Consider the following 19529-nt stretch of genomic DNA (forward strand, 5'->3'; position numbering starts at 1 on the left):
GCTCAGGGACAGCGCCCAGGCCCTGAGTTCAAGACCCACAACCAAAAAAACAAAAACGAACTCACAAGATATTATTAGTCCTGTTAAGCAAAAATAATACTGCTTTGTGATTGTAAGGTATGAAAATTTTAGAAATAGTATTAAAGTTTCTGTTGGGGGGCAAGTAGTTGTAGAGGTGGGGGGAAGGCACAGCAGGGGTAAACAAAGGAGGAGGCAACAATGCTTGCAGGAAATGGACTCATTACCTTGCTCATGTGACTGCAACCCCTCATTTGTACAATAAAAAAACGTAAAAAAAATAAAAAGGTTTCTGTAATGACAAAGCACAATAAAGAATTTACTCGCACATTAAAAACGCAGGGCTGGGAATGTGGCTTCATGGTAGAGTGCTTGCCTAGCATGCAGGAAGCCCTGGGTTCCATTCCTCAGTACCACAAACACAGAAAAAGCCAGAAGTGGTGCTGTGGCTCAAGTGGTAGAGCGCTAGCCTTGAGCAAAAGAAGCTCAGGGACAGTGGCCCTCCGAGTTCAAGCCCCAAGACTGGACAAAAATAAAAAACAAAAACAAAAAAACAACCAACTTGCAGACTACTCTAAATAGCTGTGGCTGTAACTAAATAGATGCGGACACCAAATCAACATCACTGTCACATTCTGGTCCAGTTTGAGCACCGGCACACCGAAACCAGAAAGGCCTTGAAGGAGGCTCTAAAGTGGCACCCGCTTCTCACTTGTCTGGCTCAGGCTTCCCTCCCGGCGCACGAGCTCAGAAGAAGGCCTTTACATCATACATTCCTGTCTCAACTGTGGGGCGTGGCACGATGTGACAAGTGGGTGGGCACAAGGCCAGGGAAGCAGAACACACCAATCACAGCACAGTTCCTAACCTCCCAACCAAGGGCTGGCTCTGGAGCCAGTGCCAGCCAGGACTTTACACTCCCAGCCCCCCTGCAAAGTCCTCCTGGGTTTGACCAGCAGGTGAAACACAAGAACACTCTAGGAAAGCCTCTGCTTTCTCTTCTGCATTCCAGATCCTCTGCCCTCAATTACTGCTGTTTATCCAGAATGACTTCCTGCAGATAAAACCAAATACCGACACACATTTGTGCAGCCCTCCTTCCCACAGCGGGCAGCCTCTCCCTCTGCTCCCCACTCAAAGCTGCTGGAACAAGCCACTTCCCCATTCTTCCCTATGGCTGCGGCAGAGCTGAAGCTTCTGGTGCAAGACCCAACGACCAGCATTTAAATAGCAAGGACTAGGCTGGAGAGCCCCCCACACTGCGGGAGGAGAGGCAGGCCTGCGGACACTGCCACATGGCCTTCCTACAGAGACCCCTGGGAATGTGACAGGGGTCACTGCCATGCCACCCAGGAGGAAGGCAGTGTGGGCGAGGGTGGAGGGTTTTCACCTGGGGGGGGGGACAGCAGTGCACAGCAGGCTGGGGGGGGCGAGGACTTACACAGAAGGAACAGCTGCAGGGACAGAGGTGGAAGCTGGGAGACACTGGACACCAGGGTAGACAGCTGGCTTGAAGCTCTGGAGATCAGCACACAGGGCAGCCAGGAGGCTCCTCAGGAACAGGGGCCAGCCTGGCCGAGACCCCCCACAAGCAGGTGGGACAAACAAGTCCTGGGCTAGTTGGCAGAGACATTCTAATTCAGGCTCTAAGAGTGGCTCAGCAATAAAGCACCTGCCTACTACGTGTGAGTCCCTGAGTTCAAACTCCAGTACCACCAGAAGAAAGCCGGGCGCCCGTAGCTCATGCCCATAACCCTAGCTACGCACTATAACCCTAGCTACGCAGGAGGATATTTGGGGATCACCGTTCAAAGCGAGACTCTTATCTCCACATAATCATACAAAAAGTCAGAAGTGGTGCTGTGGCTCAAGTGGTAGAGTGCTAGCCTTGAGCAAAAGAGCTCAGGAACAGTGCCAAGTTCAAGACCTAGGACTGGCAAAGAGAAAAAGAGAGAGGGAGAGAGGAGGAGAGGAGAGAAAAGAAAAAGAAAAACTTTCCTGGCAAAAGTGCACAGCTCCATCTCCAAAACTCCAGCGCCACAAAAAAGAGAAGAAGAAAGAGGAGGAAGAAGAGAGAACAAAGAGAAAGCATCTCTCACCTTTCAGAGTACCGGCAGCACTTGGAATGTTTCATTCAATGAATACTGAAATGACAGTTACATAGGCCAGTTTATATGAGGTTCGATTTTGTTCCAGCACTGGGGTTGGAGCTCCAGCCCCGCCTCCAGTCCTGTCTTCCTTTGGGCTGTTTGGCAGGTAGCTGCCTTGCTGGGCGTGGAATGGCGGGGCATGCATGCCAGCCCCTGTCTCATCGCCTGAGGTGCAGTCTTGCTTTCTGCCCTCATCCACCTCCCAATGAGCTGGGATTACAGGCACAGGTCACCACTGCTGGCCTTTTTTGTTTCTTTTGGATAGGATCTACGTATCCCAGGCTGCCTGAGCCGACTAGATAGCCTCCAGCTGGCCATCCTCCTGTTTGAGTCTCCCAAGTGCTTCGTTTCTAGCTATACTCCACATCACACCCAGCCTGAAAAATGACAAGGAAGTCCGGGTCTATGTAAGGTGATGGAATCTCCCTGCGGGGCACACAGCATCTTGAAAATCTGGAGAGATGAGACAGCTAACTCTAGCCCTCAAGAAGCACCAGACAAAGGTGGGCGCCGGTGGCTCATGCCTGTAATCCTAACTACTCAGGAGGCTGAGATCTGAGGATTATGGTTCAAAGCCAGCCCGGGCAGGAAAGTCCGTGAGACTCTTATCTCCAATAAACCACTGGAAAACCAGAAGTGGCGCTGTGGCTCAAGTAGCAGAGTGCTCAGCTTAGGCTGAAGAGCGCAGGGACAGTGCCCAGGCCCAGAGTTCACGACCGACCCAAAAAAAAAAAAGCTCCAGACAGAGGTGGAGCACAGGGGTGGGAGGCAAGGCACAAAGGACAGGCCTCGAGACGGGGTCTCAGGAGAGAGCCACGCCAAGGGTCAGGCAGAGCAGCCCCGAGTCCAGAGAGGGCACTGCATGCCGTGGGCTGCAGACCAGCCAGGTGGGCAGGGCACTGTCGGAGCTGGGCCCTGGGCCGTGCAGTCCCAGCTGAGGGCGGGGCTGTGGCTCACAGCCCTTGCCTGAGGGAAATGGCTGTGGAGGCAAAACACACACGGTACTCTGCAGTGGAGGGGAATGGTAGCTACATCTTACCTACAGTTTCATATTGCTGTATATGCTGTAGTATTTTTGATATATTGGTTTTTTTTTTTGGGGGGGGGTCCGGTCGTGGGGACTGAACTCTGGGCCTGAGCGCTGTCCCTCAGCTCTTCAGCTCAAGGCTAGCGCTCTACCACTTGAGCCACAGCACCACGTCCAGTTTTCTGGTGGTTCCTTGGAGATAAAACTCTCTCAGACTTTCCCAGGCTGGCTTTGAACCGTGACCCTCGGTTCTCGGCCACCTGAGCAGCTGAGATGACAGGCGTGAGTACCGGCGCCCAACAAAATATTCTTAAAAGTAGTTTTAGCTTTTTGTGTGTGTGTGTGGTACAGCTGTTAGAAAATGTCAGCACACGTGGAAGTGCACACAGCCCTCGTACAAGAGGGGCTGGGGCCAGGGAGGAGGACCAGCTGGTCTTGACTAACGTTTATTCATTTAGGAAACGGCTTGCCTCAGCAGTTTTGGCTTTATGTGTCTGGATCACAATTGAAAGATACAAAACACCTCAAAGAAGAACAAAAACATCAACATGGGGGAATGGAAAGCAGGAAGTGAAGGAAGAAGGGAGGGAGGGAGGGAGGGAGGGACGGAGGGGAACCCCCAGCAGTAGGGACAGGGTGGACGGTGCACGTGGGAGAAACTGGTAGGGCCATGAACTAACAGACCTTCAACCTGACTCAGAAGGGAGTGTGGCAGGTTGGATTTTTCACAGAGGGGTGGGGGTGGATGAGAAAGACGGACATGTGTAAAGACCCCCGGTTCAGCCAGGAGACAGCTAGAAAGTAAACATGATCAGGAACCAGGGGTCAGTGGCTCACAAAGTCCTAGCCTCTTGAAAGGCCTCTGAGGTCTGGACGCTCACGGTTTGGAGCTAGCCCAGGCGGAAAATTCCATGAGACTTCATCTCCAAAGTAATTTCTCCAGCAAAAACCCAGACCAGACCGAGTTCGAAACCCAGGCACCAGCATGCATGCACATGCACGCACATACGCACATGCGCACACGCACGCACCACGCGCGCACACACACACACACACAACCCCCCAAATCTGAAGTGCCACAAGGAGGGAACAACAGCCTCTGGAGACCTACCCAAAAGGAGCAAGGCCGAGGTCAGGAAGGCAGTGCACGGACAGAGCGGGCAGAGCAGGCAGCCGCCACGCAGCCAGTGCCCCGTCTTGGGCAGACTATCCGGGGTTAGTTCAGTCGTGCAGCCCAGGAAGCCGAGGCCAAGGGCACCAGGGCTTGCGCGGCAGGGAGCAGAGGACGCTGCGGGCAAGGTGGCTGCGGGGAGGCGGCTGAAGTGCAAGCATGAAGAAGTGGAGGCGGGAAGGGTGGCTGGGCTGAGGAAGACTAGAGGGGAGCTGAGGAGCGCGGGGGCCTCGTGCCTCCCGGGCAGCTGTGAGGGGAGCAGAGGAGAGCTCGGGTAAGGCAGTCGATTACTCTGGCATGGCGGCAGCCAAACTTCCAAAACGCTTCAATGCCCATCTCAGTAACCACCTCTGCAAAAGAAAGTGGACCACAAAGCTAAATGCTGGTGTCTCACGCTTGTAACCCTAACTACTCAGAGAGCTGGCTGTGGACTGCAGTTCAAAACCAGCCTGGGCAGAAAAGTCCATGAGACACTTACCTCCAATTAACTGGCAAAAAGATGGAGTGGCAGTGTGGCTTAAATGGTAGCGGCTCACTAGCCTTGAGCAAAAAAGCTAAGAGAATGCCCAGGACCTGGGGTCAAGCCTTAGTACTGGTACCAAAGAAACAAACAAGAGGTCTTCTAAGCACAGTGGAGTATCAATAGGCATCTCTATAAACTTCCGGGCCAAGGGAAGCTCAGGTGGGAGCCGTGGGTCTGAGCACGGCTGATCCTCCATAATCCTGAGCACCAAGTAAACACACACTTCAGCCATCCACCTGGAGAAAACCACGCTGCACAAAAGCAGCGCATGCGACACGAGCGGAGGGAAAAGCTCAATGCAGCGCGTGAGCCAAGCAGCTGCCGTCCTGCAACTGCATCCAGTGCACCCGCAAATGCACTTGGTCCCAGTTTCCCCAAGTTCTTTATTTTCTTTTCTCTTTTTCTCACTTCTGTCAATATGGCAAGTGGGCAATACCAATACTAATGTATAATAAAAACAGGAAAACAAGCAGTTCAAAAAGCCACAGCAGGAATTGGATGGCCGAGCCTGCAGTGGCTCAAGTCTGTGTGCTGGGCCTGGTGAGAAGCGCGAAGCCTGCCTCTGATGCCTGTGCGCGGTTCTCTTGTGAGGGCATACACCACCCAGGCTGCAGCAAGGGGCTGACCCTGCCGCCCTGCACGCTCACACCAGAGCAGCCTCCTCGTGCTCAGCTAGACTGCACATCTAAGGAGCAGAGCCTCCGCTGGGTGATCCCTGACTGGGATATGCATGGAGCAAGACTTCAAGAAGGACCAGTTTCCAGCTGTCAGGACACTGAGCATAGCGAGGCTGCTGAGATCTTGAAAACAGCTCCTGAAGTGTGTGTGTGTGTGTGTGTGTGTGTGTGTGTGTGTGTGTGTGTGTGTGTGTGTGTGTGTGTGTGTGTGTGTGTGTGTGTGTGTGTGTGTGTGTGTGTGTGTGTGTGTGTGTGTGTGTGTGTGCGCGCGCGCGCGCGCGCGCGCATGTCTTTCCCTATAGCTGTCACCACCAAAGAGAGAAGACTGCACTGAGCCTGGCCTCCCTCAGCGCTCCACATGGGGTCTGCAGACAATCGTGAGGCCCCGGGGAAGCCCCCGGGGGCTCCTCAGCCCTCCGTCACAGGGGATGGAGGGTGAAGGCAGCTAGCCTTGCATTACCCGCTGTCCTGCGCTTAGAGTTCTGTTGTTTCCTGGGTGAGCTGGACTCTGACAGAAGGATGGACACCTGGAACATATACACAATACATGTAAACAGCTAACTGCTTTTGTTACACAACTCAGCAGAAGTAAGAATCCTGAGGCCTTGGCACTTGATTTGCCTGGCCATGTCATCCTGCTAGAAAGGCCCTGATATAATGTAGCCACACGCAAGGATGGCAGGGGCGGCTCTGGTTGTGCACAGGAAGCACTGGGAAAGGGATTTAAGAGCAGGAAAGGAGCAGATGTCACTTTTGCCAGAGGTCAGAATTTTATGGAGTAGATCACTGCCCTCCTGCCCTCCTTTCCTTTAATCAAGAGGAGCAACAAATCCAAAACTCTCAACCTGGACAGTCCGCTCTTCTCCCCCAGAAACAGACAGAACCTTACACGCAGGGCCCTGCTCTCCCCCTCCCCCATCCTGGGCCCTGGCCAGGAGGCTGAGCTGGTGAGGGCCATCCCCTCCCCTACACCCGCAGTTAGACTCCACAAGCAAAGCCCAGCACACAGAAAAGAACAAGATTACAAGTTTTAGATTTCATAGTTCACCACAATCAAAGCCTAATTTGAAAACCTTTTGAAAGTACCACTCTGAGGATATGAACCCCAAATCATAATTTTTACAAAGGCAGCAAGATTGTGCTCATTACCACAACATTTTCTTCCCCAAATATCTAATCAGGTTCCTGACACCGGTTCCTGACCTGGGCTTCCCACTCCCGTGGCTGTCACAGGAAGGAGGGCTCCGGGCCTGGGCACTTGCTATCAAAGGCCCATTAGACATTTTCAAGGACACGACATGTATGGAATGTGGCGAGGAGGAACTTCAAATCCGCTTTCTGTGACTAGCAGGGCAGTGGCCTGAGGGAGCTGAGGGCATCATTCCCTGAAGAGGCCAGAAAGAGCAGTGAGGTCTCGGGGCTGCTGGGGACAGCCCATGGCTCCCCTGTGCTCACTGGCCAAATGGATCAGAAGGTGCAAGAATGTTTGAGTCCTTTTATTTATTTTTTTGCCAGTCCTGGGGCTTGAGCTGGGCCTGGGCGCTGTCCCCGAGCTGCTTTTGCTCAAGGCTAGCGCTCCACCACTTGAACCACAACCACAGCACCCCTTCTGGCTTTTTCTGTGTGTGTGGTACTGAGGAATTGAACCCAGGGCTTCATGTGTGCTAGGCAAGCACTCCACCACTGAGTCCCATCGCCCAATCCTGTTTGCATCTTTTTTTTTTTTTGTCCGTCGTGGGGCTTGAACTCTGGGCCTGGGCGCTGTCCCTCAGCTCTTCAGCTCAAGGCCAGCGCTCTACCACTTGAGCTACAGCGCCACTTCCGGTTTTCTGGTGGTTTATTGGAGATAGGAGTCTCATGGTCTTTCCTGCCTGGGCTGGCTTTGAACCATGATCCTCAGATCTTAGCCTCCTGAGTAGCTAGGATTACAGGCGTGAGCCACCAGCGCCCGGCCTGTTTGCATCTTTTACAGGAGGTGTTTTCCTATCTCCGTTCTTGTCTATTTCCCTTTTTTCTATTACAATTACTCAGTGTGTGTGTATGTGTTTGTATGTATTTATTTATTTTACATTGGTGCTGTTCCTGAGGTTGAACTCCATTCAGGACTGGGTGCCGCCCCTGAGATTTTTGTTTGTTTGTTTTGCTCAAGGCTAGCATTCTACCACCTGAGCTATAGCTTCACTTCCAGCTTTTTGGTGGTTAACTGAAGATAAGAATCTTAGAGACTTCCTGTTTGGACTGGCTTCAAACCACACCCTCAGATCACAGCCTCCTGAGGAGCTAGGATTGCAGGCAGTTTCATGGCTTTGTGCTTCATGATCTTGTATTCCTTACACAGGACCCCCCAATCCAGGATGGCTGCAGGCCAGTCCCAAACCCTCTCCTGTGGTCCTCCTGCAGGAATTGTCTGTCTCCAGCTCCTTACCTGATGGGTCCTCGGTCCTGGGAGGCTCAGCTGAGAGCACACTACGTCTCTGACAGATCTTCTCTGCCTGCCAGCTTAAAGTGGTCTGCTCCCTCCTCCTACAGCACCACTGGGGTCCTCAGCACGTGTGCGTGGTGCTCTTATTTGCCCCTCTTCCCCTAGGAGGGGCAACAGGAAGGAAGGGCGTGTCTGCCACTGCAGACCCCGCGCTGGGCATAGGGCAGGTAGTCAAGGTCTGTTGAGCAAATGGAAGAATGGCTGAAACTCTAGATGAAGCCCTCAGCTCTCACCTGGATAGTTACTAGAGCCTTCTCACTGGTCTTGCTACCTTCATTCTCTCTTCCTTCACTCCAATCCACCTTCCACAAGTGCTGACAAGAGTTCTAAAAAAACACATTTGATCCTGTCACTCCCTTGATTAAAACCCCACAGGTTCCCCACAGCCTGCAGTGTCAGACCTATGTGTCGCAGCACGGTTCTAGAGTATGGTTCCAATTCATCTTTCTAGCTAGCTATGGCGCCTGCCACGCCACGCCACGCCCTGGGGCTGAGCTGTGCTCCTCTGATGTCTCGTCATAAGGCCAAGGTGTTTTCTCCAGCTTCATTATTACTGGCTGCTGTTTATTCTGCCATTGAGACAGGGCCTTGCTATGCAGCCTAGGCTGGCCTCAAACTCACGGTCCTCCTTGCCTCAGTCTCCCAAGTGCTGGAATTAGCAGCATGTGTCACCATGCCCAACCTGTCTTATCTAGCATTAATGGCATTCTTTACTTTCCCCTACCCTATTTTTTTTTAATTTGTTATTATGATGTACAAAGGGGTTACAGTTACATAGGTGGATAAAGAGTACATTTCTTTCTGGACAATGTCACCTCTTTCCTCCTTCTACTTTTCTAAGAACTTTCAAGACCTAGATTAAATGACATCTTCTGAAAAGTACTTCTTAAACTCTGTCCCAATAAGATCTTTCTACAGTCACAATGGCTTCAAACTAGTGAACCCTGCCTTAAGTCTGCTGAGCAGCTGAAGTTACAGGTATAAGCCACTGTGCCTAGCCAAATTTAACCTTATGTAATTAGCAAATGTTAATTGTACAAGGGATGGCTTCTACTGTGATATTTCTACATATATAAACAGTGTATCTGGTCAAGCTGACCCCTTAACTTGACTTTGAAGAAAATGTTGTATTTGCTCCATACTCAAGAATATGTACCATACATCCTCACACACACCCCGCTGGTGCATGTCACTGCAGCACAAACCCCACTAACCTACCAGTCCGCCTTCACTGAACCATGAGCTCTGGTGGGGTTTACAGACCAAAACAAGAAAATGTGAGGAACTAATTTTTAGTCCAACTCTACCATATTATCTCTCTCAGCTGGCTATCTGGACAACATACTTCTCTTTGCCTACTTTTACCTGCTCACCCTCACCTTTGCAATTACGAGTCATTGCAACCTCTGCACATACATACACCAGCGAGGGCACGCACGGCAGAACCTCTTCCAGGGCCGTCCCGACGCTCTGGAAACACACTTCCTGTACCCTTTGCTCTTAGACAGTCTGACCAACTGATGAAAACATCTACACCCCACCCAAGGCTTTCTTTATTGTGAAGGCACTTGCTTTCAGCCTCCAGCTCTAAATGTCAACCTGGCATTAAACCACACTGTTCTAGCTGAAGAGCCGTTTTTCTCTTGTTCTTTTTGGTGCCAGTCCTGAGGCTTGGACTCAGGGCTTGAGTGCTGTCTCTAACATTTTTTTCGGCCAAGGACAGTGTTCTACCACTTGAGCCACAGCTCCACTTCCAGACTTTTGGTGGTTAACTGGGGGTAAGAGCCTCACAGACTTTCCTGCCCAAGCTGGCTTTGAACTGCGAACCTCATCTCAGCCTCCTGAGGAGTTAGGATTACAGGCGCCGGCTGCCCTTTTTCAAATGTAATAAGACAGTTCTCAAGAACTGACACTGGCCGTGAAGAGTAAGGCGCTGCTGTCTGATGCGGCTCTGGCCTAGATGACGCTGTGTCCCTGCTCTCAGGACCATGTGGATTCTGACTCTTCTCGTCCCCCAGCATGACACACAAACATTTCTTGTTCTCTAAGTGGCATTCTGTGCATCCTCATCCAGAACTGCCTCCAGATTTTGTTTACCAACAGCCCTGCATGTAATTCAATCCTTTCCCATCCGTTACACTCTTGTCTTCCCAAACATGAACACAAACCCATAAGAACTCGAACTCCAATTTCTGTAGACAGCGGAGGTGACTCCATGCCCAATCTCACTGAAAAAAAATCATCCAGCTACTTGGAAATCACTTCCTCGGGTGATATTAATAACACGCATGGGTAAATACAGCACTTCTGTTTAAAGTTTTCAAGGAAATTTAAGTGGGTTGAATATTCGCTCTACAGTTTGTAATCCAGACAGCATGTCTACTTCCAGGCGGCCCAGACCAGATGGGAGACCGGCACAGCGAGATGTCGCCACACCTCCTGGCAGGGTCACACGGAGAGCCCTCGATAGGTGTGGGGCGTACACGATCTTAACTGTGATTTATCAAGTTGGGGAATGGGGAATATTCTTCCCCAGATAAAATTATTTCCTAAGGACCAGAATCTATACCATATTTCTGTTCCAAGTTGATGATGTTAAAATCCATGCAAACCCTATGTTCTTCCTGACCAGGGTGGGGGTGGGGGTCATCCCCACGCAACCTGACCCCTGCATGAGAATCAAGTTTCTATCTCAACAAGTCTGCTTCATCTTTACCATTTGCAAGGCAAGTCATGCTAAAACACAAAGAACCCAAATATGTGTGGCAGTACCTGGAGCTAAAAGCAACTCCAAGGACTTGAACAAACAAAATCTATTTGGCAACTTCTGTCTGCTACATTTAACCGGCTGCTGTGTTCCTGAACAGATAGCTCAGGCTCCTTCCAGAATGAAACTGAACACATGCTAGAAACCCCAGTGCATACTATAACGCTGGCAAAAGCTGTGTCATGTGACCCAATTTTAAGTGCCAGAATTCCTACATCAAAAATGATGTTACAGCAAATATTTCCAAAAGCAATAGAGCTACCCCTTGGACAAATACCTGCCAAACATACATACAAAAACTCTTGCTTGGAAGTGGCGCTGTAGCTCAAGTGGTAGAGTGCTAGCCTTGAGCTGAAGAGCTGAGGGACAGCGCCCAGGCCCAGAGTTCAAGCCCCACGACTGACAAAAAAACAAAACAGAACAAAAAAAAAAAAAGAAAATCAAAAACTCTTGCTGTAATTTGAACAGCCTAAAGCAATGTCACCAAGTTATTCAATCTTCATGAAAATTTCCAGGGCATATGAATAGAGTTAAAATTCTACAGTTTCTTCTTTAAAGTATATACATATATCAACAGAGTCATGCTCACCTCCATGATAGAGGAAATAACTTGTTAGTTACAGATAACTGTGCATGCTCTGTACAAACACACAAAACAATTACCCAAAGAGGAACAGGTCAACAAATGAACCCACCACATTTAAACGAGTAATACTAGGTAAGACGACTGCGCAAATAAAAACAGGCTTAGCTCAGAGTGCAAAATAAGGCCCACTGCCCTTTGGTAAGAACCACTAAGACAGGGTGCTACTTACTTCCTCATTAAATAGTTTGCTAGTTTCTTTTTTGATTGGGTCTATAAGCTGGACTTGGCCTGCGGAAAAGCCCACTAGGAGAGAGACACTTTCTGCTGTGGCTGTGAGGTGGTTGAAGTCATGACAAGTAGGCTGTGTTCCTTTGTATATCCTTTTATCTATTGGTTTACTCAAGTCAGCAGCCTGGAGGAGAAAGAGAAAAATACATACAGTAAACAGCACATTGAGATGAGAAATCTAAGTTACACTCTTTTATATTGTCATGAAGTTCACTTTCAAAAACAGTTATTCAACATATTCTTTCAATCGTGACATTTTATAAAAGCAGTTTCACATACCTTGGCCAACTAGACATGGTTACACTAGCTATAATATGTGTATTTATAGCTGATTTCCACCACTTACTCTCCTTCAAACGTATGTAACAAGGACTCGTGGACTTTGGGAAGAAAAATACTTTTGACATACTAAATTCAGTATTTTCAAATGCATTCCAGTAAGTTTTTTAACAGAGTTAAGTCTGATCAACACATAAATGCTCAGGCTCTCAGACCTATCTGTGGCACGTAAATTTCACTGGTAAGTTATCTGTAGCCTAGTGGTTCTTAGAGTGTGAATCCTAGGCCGTCACCAGCAATACTAGGAAACTCAGAAATGCACTTCTCAAGACCCAACCCAGATCCATGAGTCAGAACCACGGGGTAGGACAGATAAGCCACAGTTTAAAAAGCTGCTGCCGGGGGGCTGGGAAGGTGGCTCAGTGGTAGAGCGCTTGCCTTGCATGCATGACGTTCGATTCCTCAGCACCACATAAGCAAAGAGAAAAAAGTCAGAAGTGGGGCTGTGGCTCAAGTGGTAGAGTGCTAGCCTTAAGCTGAAGAGCTGAGGGACAGCGCCCAGGCCCTGAGTTCAGGCCCCATGACTGACAAGAAAAAGCTGCTGCGGGGCGGGGGGGGGGGGGGGGGGGGGCGCTGGGAAGGTGGCTCAAGCAGTAGAGCACTAGCCTTGAACTGAAGAGTTGAGGGACAGCGCCCAGGCCCAGAGTTCAGGCCCCACGACCGGAACCCCCCCCCCAAAAAAAAAAGCTGCTGCCAGTACCGGTGGCTCACGCCTGTCATCCTAGCTACTCAGGAGGCTAAGATCTGAGGATAGCGGTTCAAAGCCAACCCAGGGGGGCTGGGAATGTGGCCTAGTGGTAGAATGCTGCCTAGCATGCATGAAGCCCTGGGGTCCATTCCTTAGTACCACATACACAGAAAAAGCCTGAAGTGGTGCTGTAGCTCAAGTGGTAGAGCACTAGCCTTGAGCTGAAGAACTCAGGGACAGCGCCCAGGCCCAGAGTTCAAGCCCCACGACTGACAAAAAGAAAAAGAAAAAAGAAAAGCCATCAGAAGCAGGAAAGTCCTTGAGACTTTTTTCTCCAATTAATCACCAAAAAGCCAGAAGTGAAGCTGTGGCTTAAGTGGAATAGTGGCCTGATTTTAAGCCTCAGTACTAGCACACACACACACACACCAAAAAAAAAAAAAAAAAAAGCAGGGCTGGGAAGGTGGCTCAGTGGTAGAGCGCTTGCCTTGCATGCATGAGGCCCTGGGTTCGATTCCTCAGCAACACATAAGCAGAAAAAAAAGCTGGAAGTGGCGCTGTGGCTCAAGTGGTAGTGTTAGCCTTGAGCTGAAGAGCTGAGGGACAGAGCCCAGGTCCAGAGTTCAAGCCCCACGACCGACAAAAAAAGGAAAAGAAAAAAAAAAAAAAAAGCAAAGCCTTCCAAGTGATCCTGATGTTTACTTGGGTCTGGGAACCACTGCTGGATTCAATTATAGGCAGATGGCTTCCTCTCTGGATCACATTCTCTCTCCAGTGTGTGCTTTCCAGGGAACTTTCACTTAGACAGAATGCTTTACACACATAATATTTTCCCCGATTTACAGGTGAAAGAACACATTTAGGGATGCTGGATTGCAGGTGGTAGGACTAGTTTGGAATCCAGGTCTACTGGCCATGCAGATGGAGACAAAAGACATCCGACACACCCCACAGTCAAAAACTCAGGTTCTAACAGTGACCTTTTGCTGGGCCAAGTCCTGTAAACCTAGCACTAGAGAGGCAGAGGTCGGTTTGGGCCACACACACACACACAAAAATCCAATGCATAACCATTCCCCTTTCTTCAAGGAAGGTTTTTCCAGCCAGGCGTCAGTGGCTCACGCCTATAATCCTAGCTACTCAAGAGCTGAGATCTGAGGATCACAGTTCAAAGCCAGCCCGGGCAGCAAAGTCCATGAGCTTCTTATCTCCAATAAATCACCAAAAAAGGAAGTGGTACTGTGGCTAAGTGGTAGAGCGCTATCCTCGAGCTGAAGAGCTGAGGGACAGCGCTCAGGTGCAGAGGTCACGACCAACAAAGGAAAAAGAAAAAGAAAGGTCTTTCCTTCAAAAGAAATGCACCATATAATCCCCATATCCTGGCTCTGTTTAGTGAAATAAGGCAAGTCCACCTCCTCAACTAGAACTGCTAGGGTTACAAGTCCACAAAGCCAGTCTGGGCTATCCAACACCCTTTCCCCCAAACATCAAGATCTGAGAAGCTAGATTCAAAGACAGCTGGGACAAATTGGAGACTGATCTCCAACTAAAAGGCAAAAAGTCGGAAGTGGATGTGTGGCTTAAGTGGTAGAGCTCCAGTGGTAAATGAAAAAGCTGAACAAGGCTTTGAGGTCCTAAATTCAAGTCCTAGTAGGCTTTACAGAACAGGATTTCCTTATTAAAGTTCCCACTGTGTTGTTCTACCAACTTTCTGGTGGGTTGTACATACTGTGGGATTTAAAAAATGCCAATTATCTAACCCATGAATATGTCCATTTATTAACAATTCTTGGAGCCAAGGGCTGGTGGCTCATGCCTGTAATCCTAGCTACTCAGGAGGCTGAGATTTAAGGATTTATGGTTAGAAGCCAGCCTGGTTAGGAAAATCCATGAGACCCTTACCTCTAATTAACTACAAGAAAACCAGAAGTAAAGCTGTGGCTCAAAGTAGTAGAGCCCTACCCTTGAGCAAAACAGCTCAGGGACAGCGCCCAGGCCCTGAGTTCAAGCCCCACAACTGGAAAAAAAAAATTCTTAGTGCCAGATACCAGTGGCTCATGCCTTTAATTCTAGCTATTCAAGAGGCTGAGATCTGAGGATGGTGGTTTTGAAGTCAGCCTCAGCAGAAAGTCCATGAGACTCTTATCTCCAATTAACTACCTAAAGCCAGAAGTAGAGCTGTGGTTCAAGTGGCAGAATGCTAGCTTTGAAGAAAAGAGCACAAAGGCCCCAAATTTAAACCCCAGGACTAGCACACAAAAAAAAAAAAAAAGAAAGAAAAGAAAAAAAAAAAAAAGGGATCATTAGTGTTTTAGTGTTCAGCCTTAATTAATCCAGTCTTAACCCAGTGTGTCACATATGCTCAATATCTGTCAAATGAATGAAATCCCAATCTCCCTGAATTTGTTTCAATGGTAAGATTAAATTATATCATTATGCTCTTGAGGTCTGCATATGGAACTACTGATTACAAATAACTTGTCAGCGTCTCATCATGCTTATTAGTTCTAAATATGTAGAAAAGTTTTAAATGATGGCTTAATGATCTGGAGACTAGCCTGGGTTATACATGTGACAGGAACAGAACAAGCCCAGTGCTAGTGCTCATTGGTTACATCCCAAGCTACGTGGGAGACTGAGACTGGGAAAATCATGGTTCTGGGCACTCCTGGCACCATAGAGAGTTCATGAGAAGAGTTCATGAGACTCATCTCCATGGAAGGGAAGCAGAGGAGGTAACAAGTTCTCAGAGGCCTGGCACTGATGGGAAGGAAGCCTCACAGTTGGTAGACGTAGCTCAGACATGTGCAGGAAGCAAACTCCCATCCCAAAACAACCAGTGCAAACATACTGGAAGAGCAGCTCAACATTGCCATGATCACTCCAGCCTAGTGAGGACAAAGCCCTGAGTTCAAACCTCAGCACTACCAAAATAATAGAGGAAGGCTAAGGAAAGGGTGACACTGTCCAAAAGGAAATAGGCTCATTACATGACTTATGGTAACTCTTTGTACAACACCTTATTAACAACAACTGAAAAAAATAAGCCAGGCACTGGTGACTCACCCCTGTCATTCTAGCTACTCAAGAGGCTGAGATATGAGAATCTCAGTTCAAAGACAGCCAGGGCAAGAAAGTCTGTGAGACTCTTATCTCTAATTAATCATCAGAAAACTGGAAGTGGTGCTGTGGCTCAAGTGACAGAGCTCTAGCCTTGAGCTGAAGACAGCACCCAGGTCCAGAGTTCAAGACCCAGGACTGACAAAAAGAAACTAATAATAATAGAACAAATCCTACAGAGTTGATAAAAGTCTCAACCAATAAGAGAACATTTTTTTTTATTTTTGGGTCTGGTCGTGGGGCCTGAACTCTGGGCCTGGGTGCTGTTCCTCAACTTATCAGCTCAAGGCTAGCGCTCTACCACTTGAGCCACAGCGCCACTTCCAGCTTTTTTTTTTTTTTTTTGCTTATGTGGTGCTAAGGAATCGAACCCAGGGCCTCATGCATGCAAGGCAAGCGCTCTACCACTGAGCCACCTTCCCAGCCGCAAGAAAACATTTTTAAATGTTGTGTTTCTCGAACTGGCTAGTCTTTTGAAATTCTGTTCATGAATTACTGCTGAGACAGGAGATCCAAAAGTATTCAGGAACTTTCTTCTCAGCCCCATTGGGCCCCATACGGCTCTACAAGAGGAGCCCCTCTGGTTCCAGCTTGCACCCAGCCCACCTGACCCGTTCCTGGATGCTGCCGGGCTGACAGGCGGGGAGGCGGCGGCTCAGCCCATGCAGTGCAGTGCGCCTCCCTCTGGTGCAGCCTGTTGGTATGGCACAGACCCCACGGTGCCATGTCGCAGGGACCCGGGCTGAGTTCTCCTTGAGGGAAACTACTTCGTCCTCCTGAGTGGCCAGGAGGATGAGATGCGATAGGAAAAATGTCTCACACCTCTTGTGCGAAATTCACATCAAATGATCATTTTATTCTCTTCTTCCATCCCCAGAAAACCAGTCTTCTGCCAAAAAGCATAAAATGTCAATTTACTGATAAGTCTACAGCCATCAAATACCCAATGTAGACCAGAGCTTGCTTTGTCTGTGCTAGTACTCACTCTCCCCAACCTGCCCACACGACAGGCTCATGGCCCTTGTGGGGCCTGTCCCTTCCCAGTTCAAGTCTACCCCTAGCTTGGCCTCCTGACTACCCCAGGCTCCTTCCACCCATTCTCCCTCCATCAAGTCCTTCAGCAGTTACTAGGTGAGTCACGAAGCCCGACATCAGCTGACACTCATTACCTCAAGCTGCCTGCCTCCCATGCAAAGCTCAGGGCTCTCGGCGCGGCGGGCGCACGGGGGCTGCTGGGCTCTCCCAGGCTTCCCAGTGCGGCCTCAGCTCACACCCCCACCCATGCTGCTTCCAAGGCACGGGCTACTACCTGCGTCTGCTGCCTTGCCTATCCTCTTCTCACTCAGAAAACCTCTATCACCGGTGTCCACACAGAATCTGCTCTCCGTGGCAGAGATGTCACAGATTCTTCCTGCTCATCACACCCAGGGAGACATTCGTTCTTTAGCCCACCCTTCAGAATGCCCATCAATCACAGTAGGCAATACTGATGATTTAACTATCCCATAGACTCTAAAGCCAAAAAAGGCAGTCAAGACGCTTCTAGTCAATGACAGGCTGAAAGCCAATCCTAGCTACTCAGGAGGCTGAGATCTGAACTTCACGGTTCAAAGCTAGCCCAGGCAGAAAAGTCCATGACTCTTATCTCCAATAAACCACTAGAAAACTAAAAGTGGCGCTGTGGCTCAAGTGGTAGAGCGCTCGCCTTGAGCTTAGGAGCACAGGGACAGTGCCCAAGCCCAGAGTTCAAGCCCCACGACTGACCAAAAAATAAAAAGACAGGCTGAATGGATTACTCAACAAAGTACTAGTGAGCCACCAAGATTGTCATTATGCCACTCCAAAGTTGAGAAGAGAATGGAGTCTTATCTATTACAATCCCTCTGGATCAGCCGGGCACTGGTGGCTCCTGTCTGCAATCTTAGCTACTAAGACTGAAACGTGAAGATTGTAATTTGAAACCAGCCAGGGCAGGAAAGTCTATGAAACTCTAATCTCTGATAAACTACTCAGAAAAAATAGGTAGCACTGTGGCTCAAGTTGTTGAGCACTATCCTTGAGCACAAAGAGGATCAAAGACAGCACCTAAACCCTGAGTTCATGTCCCAGGACTGGCAATAATAATCATTAATAATAATGAATGCCTCTTGATCACATCTCAGACAATTAAAATAGGGACCAAAAATGACCTAAGGATTTATTTTGCCAGTCCTGGGGCTTGAACTCAGGGCCTAGGCACTGCCCCTGAACTTCTCTTGCTCAAGGCTAGCACTCTACCGCTTCAACTACAGTACCACTTCTGGTCTTTTCTTTTTTTTTTTTTTTTTTTTGTCGGTCGTGGGGCTTGAACTCTGGGCCTGGGCGCTGTCCCTCAGCTCTTCAGCTCAAGGCGAGCGCTCTACCACTTGAGCTACAGCGCCACTTCCGGTTTTCTGGTGGTTTATTGGAGATAGGAGTCTCACGGTCTCTCCTGCCCGGGCTGGCTTTGAACCGCGATCCTCAGATCTCAGCCTCCTGAGTAGCTAGGATTACAGGCGTGAGCCACCAGCGCCCGGCACTTCTGGTCTTTTCTGTTTATATGGTACTGAGGAATTGAACCCAGGGCTTTATGAATGCTAGGCAAGTACTCTACCACTAAACTACCTTCCCAGCCCCACAAGGATTACTTTCTAAGACACAAAGGCTCATTATCAGAAAATAGGTGAACCACTGGGGCCCTATCATAAAACCTGAAATCCAAAAGAAACCGCATTAGAAAGACTGTTCTACAATTTTCCTGGCAGTTGAGAGGGGCGTGGATTTAGGAATTAGCCCACAGACCACGGCCTAGGGCTGGAAGTGAAGAAGCCGTGCGCCTTTCCAAGCCACAGGAGTGAGTGGGGCACCGACCACTCAGGGCTGAGCTGAATAACTGTGTCTAGTGACAAGAATACCACACGACTTCCAAATGCCTTCAGGGCCTACACTTAAGTAATCATGAGCTGCAGAGCTCTGCACAGATGCCAATTTGACAGTCCAACCAAGCTGCCCTTAAAGGAGAAACAAAACTGGGTTAATCTGGTGAACTGCTACAGTCACCTTCTCACTCTTTAGTTCAATAATTATATCCACAATTACCTTAGTACTATGTAAAGAGCTTACCGCCTATTTGCGTATGTACATTACACACACACAGAGCACACAGCACAGTATCTATTCCTCAATGCGTATGACAGATGTTAGAAGTCAGGCTTTGGGCCCTTTACCCCAGAAGGAAAAGCAATGCCACACTCTCACAGCTGCAGTGTATCTCATCACTATGTTGTTCTACAAGGGGGGCCAAACATACAGAAGGTCTCACTGAATAGGAAAGTCAAAAGAAAGGAGACAAGACAAACCGTGTGTGTGTGTGTGTGTGTGTGTGTGTGTGTGTGTGTGTGTGTGTGTGTGTGTGTGTGTGTGTGTGTGTGTGTGTGTGTGTGTGTGTGTGTGTGTGTGTGTGTGTGTGTGTGTGTGTGTGTTTAGATGGATAGACCAATAGATATGTACAAGTACAGAATCTTTTTGCGACCTAAATGCTAACAACTACCTGAGCACTCATCTATGAAAAGGCCAGTACTGGTGCAGCACCTTATGGTTTACAAAGCACCTCTACACATCACTTTTTTGTCCCGTGTGGCAAGTGCCACTATGCCTATGTGGTAAGCAGTCCTC

At 49.0% G+C, this 19529-nt stretch overlaps 1 protein-coding gene across 15 annotated transcripts in view; it reads right to left on the bottom strand.

The window, feature by feature from the left end:
- Wdr20 (WD repeat domain 20) overlaps nt 1-19529 on the bottom strand; it is a 57013-nt gene that overhangs the window by 12365 nt on the left and 25119 nt on the right. For 5 of the 15 annotated variants that reach the window (XM_069997535.1, XM_069997531.1, XM_069997534.1 and 2 more), the window contains 2 exons: nt 11631-11813; nt 8282-8374 (listed from right to left, as the gene is read on the bottom strand). The exons of 3 other annotated variants lie outside the window; for them this stretch is intronic. In XM_069997535.1, coding sequence (XP_069853636.1) covers nt 8282-8374; nt 11631-11813 — 276 coding nt within the window. Of the gene's footprint in view, nt 1-4543; nt 4717-7991; nt 8227-8281; nt 8375-11630; nt 11814-19529 lie in introns of those variants that run through there. 7 more of the 15 variants (XM_069997541.1, XM_069997533.1, XM_069997542.1 and 4 more) reach the window with 5 other exon arrangements.

This window comes from Dipodomys merriami, unplaced genomic scaffold (genome assembly GCF_024711535.1).
Source record: "Dipodomys merriami isolate MVZ:Mamm:240054 unplaced genomic scaffold, mDipMer1.0.p SCAF_50, whole genome shotgun sequence".
NCBI lineage: Eukaryota > Metazoa > Chordata > Mammalia > Rodentia > Heteromyidae > Dipodomys > Dipodomys merriami.